At 42.9% G+C, this 3,518-nt stretch overlaps 1 protein-coding gene across 1 annotated transcript in view; it reads left to right on the forward strand.

The window, feature by feature from the left end:
* Positions 1 to 3,518, forward strand: part of EPCAM (epithelial cell adhesion molecule) — an 18,573-nt gene that overhangs the window by 11,040 nt on the left and 4,015 nt on the right. The window contains exon 7 of the mRNA XM_017848021.1: positions 613 to 813. Coding sequence (XP_017703510.1) covers positions 613 to 813 — 201 coding nt within the window. The remainder of the gene's footprint in view (positions 1 to 612; positions 814 to 3,518) is intronic.

Consider the following 3,518-nt stretch of genomic DNA (forward strand, 5'->3'; position numbering starts at 1 on the left):
CGGGTTAGCCAGGATGGTCTCGATCTCCTGACCTTGTGATCCGCCCGTCGCGGCCTCCCAAAGTGCTGGGATTACAGGCTTGAGCCACCGCGCCCGGCCCTCTGTTTCTTATAATTCTTATTTATTATCTACTTGGTAGTTACTTAGTTTGTGCATATATGCTCCCCTATGATATTTGTAATTTACACAAATAAGAGTCTGTTTAAAAAGACTGTTAACTGGTAATGATTACAATATTTTGTTTAAACTTTAATCTATTATAGTGAAGTATTTTCTGCTGAAATATGAGGTTTGCTTCAAAATAATCTGGGCGGGGGTGAAGGGAGAAAAGGAAGAAAAGATGAAGTAAGAGAGGCTGTGTGTTGATGTCCTTGCATCTGGGTGATAGGTACATGGGTGTCATTGCACTACTCTTTCTACTTTCGTGTATGTTGAAAAGTTCCTGTAACAAACAGTTTAAAATTTTAAAGTTCCAATAGGATAGATTGTTATCACTAAAACCATAAAGATTCTTGGCAGCAGTTCTTTTGGCATACAATTTGTATGTAATTACATGTGACCATGGTTTGTTTTCTTAAATATTTTTAATTCCTTTTCTCCTTTTCAATACAGGTTAAAGGTGAATCCTTGTTTCATTCTAAGAAAATGGACCTGAGAGTAAATGGGGAACAACTGGATCTGGATCCTGGTCAAACTTTAATTTATTATGTCGATGAAAAAGCACCTGAATTCTCAATGCAGGGTCTAAAAGCTGGTGTTATTGCTGTTATTGTGGTTGTGGTGATAGCAATTGTTGCTGGAATTGTTGTGCTGGTGAGTACAGAACAAGTAAAATTTCATTTAAGGGTATGTTTTTTCAAGAAAAAGTAATAATGGCTGGGGGCGGTGGCTCACACTTATAATCTCTACACTTTGGGAGGCTGAGACAGGTGGATCACTTGAGCCCAGGAGTTTGAGGCCAGGCTGGACAACATGGCAAAACCTTATCTGTACCAAAAATACAAAACTTAGCCAGACGTGATGGCTTGCACCTGTGGTTCCATCTACTTAGGAGGCTGATGTGGGAGTGGTCAGTTGAGCCCAGGAGATCAAAGCTGCAGTGAGCCATGATCACACCACTGCACTCCAGCCTGGGCAACAGAGCAGGACCCTGTCTCAAAAAAAAAAAAAAAAAAAAAAGGGGGCCAGGCACCGTGGCTTATGCCTGTAATCCCAGCCGTTTGGGAGGCTGAGGTGGGTGGATCACCTGAGGTCGGGAGTTTGAGACCAGCCTGACCAGCATGGAGAAACCCGGTCTCTACTAAAAATACGAAATTAGCCGGGCATGGTGGCGCATGCCTGTAATCCCAGCTACTCAGGAGGCTGAGGCAGGAGAATTGTTTGAACCCAGGAGGCAGAGTTTGCGGCTGAGATCACGCCATTGTTCTCCAGCCTGGGCAACAAGAGCGAAACTCCGTCTCATAAAAGAAAGAAAGAAAGAAAGAAATCTTACTAACATAACAGAATTCAGAAACAGGTTTGAGGGTATTTGGAAACTGAGATTTCCAGTTCAATCAACCATGTTTGGCTATCCATCTGGAACAAAACAAAAGTTGAATTCCTATTTCACTCCACTAGGCTGGCCATATTGCCTAGCTGTGTAAGGGTGGTATGTCCAGAGCACAGCAGTAGGAAAGGAGTTGGGCAGTGTATCCGTGTTCAAAGACATTTACATTTTTAAAAATATAAAAAAGTAAAACAATTCCCAAGAAAATTAATTGATGGAATGTTTGTACAACCTTGTGGTAGGGGCAACCATGTAAGGCAAGAAATCTGGAATCCATTAAAGAAAAGATACATATGTGTATGTGTATTCTGAGAGAGGGTCTTGCTGTGTCACCCAGGCTGGAGTGCAGTGGCATGATTATAGCTTACTGCAACCTCCAATTCCTGGACTTAAGTAACCCTCCTGACCCAGCCTCCCAAGTAGCAAGGACTACAGGTACGTGCCACCATACCTGGCTAATTTTTTAATTTTTAGTAGAGACCAGGTCTTGCTATGGCTGCCGAGGCTGGTCTTAAACTCCTGGGCTCAAGCAATTCTTCTGGCTTAGCTTCCCAAACTGCTGGGATTACAGGCATGAGCCATTGCACCTAGTCCTATATATATATTTTGGCTTCATTAAAACTAAACATTTTATATGGCAAAAAGACTGTGAAGTAAAAAATATCAATGATGGGCATTACAAAACTATGGTGCATAAAGCAAGAAAGGATGTTATACATAATACACAAAGAGTTCTTAAAAATTGATGAGGAAACCTAAAGAAAGAATTACAACAGGTAGGGATAGACAGTTAACAGAAATTTCAGATGGCAAATGAACACGAGTGGTTAATGCTGGAAGTCTAATCCTGTAGAAATAAATGAAAACACAAGTGCAATAAGGAAGCACATTCAATAAGGAAGCACATTCAGTTATTGTATCATAGCATTGCTTGTAAGGGTGAATCTGGCCAGGCGTGGTGGCTCACACCTATAATCCCAGCACTTTGGGAGGCCGAGGTGGGCGGATCACCTGAGGTCAGGAGTCCAAGACCAGCCTGACCAACATGGAGAAACCCCATCTCTACTAAAAATACAAAATTAGCCAGCATGGTGGTGCATGCCTGTAGTCCCAGCTACTCAGGAGGCTGAGGCAGGAGAGTCGCTTGAACCCAGGAGGCAGAGGTTGTAGTGAGCCGAGATCACGTCATTGCACTCCAGCCTGGGCAACAAGAGCGAAACTCCGTCTCAAAAAAAGAATAAAAACAAACAAACAACAAAAAAGTGAATCTGGAAAATACCCTGAGTGTGTATCAGTAAGAGAGTAAATTGTATTTATTGTATCTATGATAGGGAATAATGTGAATGAGTGAGTTCGATCTTTATCTTTGGATCTGGAATGGTTGCTGTGATGTTGATATGGGCTGTGCACAGGTGGTGATGATACTGCATGATCCCATTTTTAGACCCCAAAACTTAGATGCATGTATATATATATGATATTTGTATTGGTGTGGAAAAGGAGGATGTGGAAGAATGCACACCAAACTGTTAAATTTCTTTATTTTTTTTTTGAAATGGAGTCTCGCTGGCCGGGCGTGGTGGCTCAGGTCTGTAATCCCAGCACTTTGGGAGGCCGAGGCGGGTGGATCACGAGGTCAGGAGATTGAGACCATCCTGGCTAACACGGTGAAACCCCGTCACTACTAAAATACGAAAATTAGCCGGGTGTGGTGGCGGGCACCTGTAGTCTCAGCTACTCAGGAGGCTGAGTCAGGAGAATGGTGTGAACCTGGGAGGTGGAGTTTGAAGTGAGCCAAGATCGCGCCACTGCACTCCAGCCCCCTCCCCCCTCTGCCCCTTCCCTTCCTTCCTTGTTCTCCCATTGGATACAGCATCGTTTTTTATTTATTTATTTATTTTATTTTATTTTATTTATTTATTTTTTTTGAGACGGAGTCTCGCTCTGTCACCCCGGCTGGAGTGCAGTGGTC

This window comes from Rhinopithecus bieti, unplaced genomic scaffold (assembly GCF_001698545.2).
Source record: "Rhinopithecus bieti isolate Rb0 unplaced genomic scaffold, ASM169854v2 scaffold_30687, whole genome shotgun sequence".
In the NCBI taxonomy this organism is placed as follows: Eukaryota; Metazoa; Chordata; class Mammalia; order Primates; family Cercopithecidae; genus Rhinopithecus; species Rhinopithecus bieti.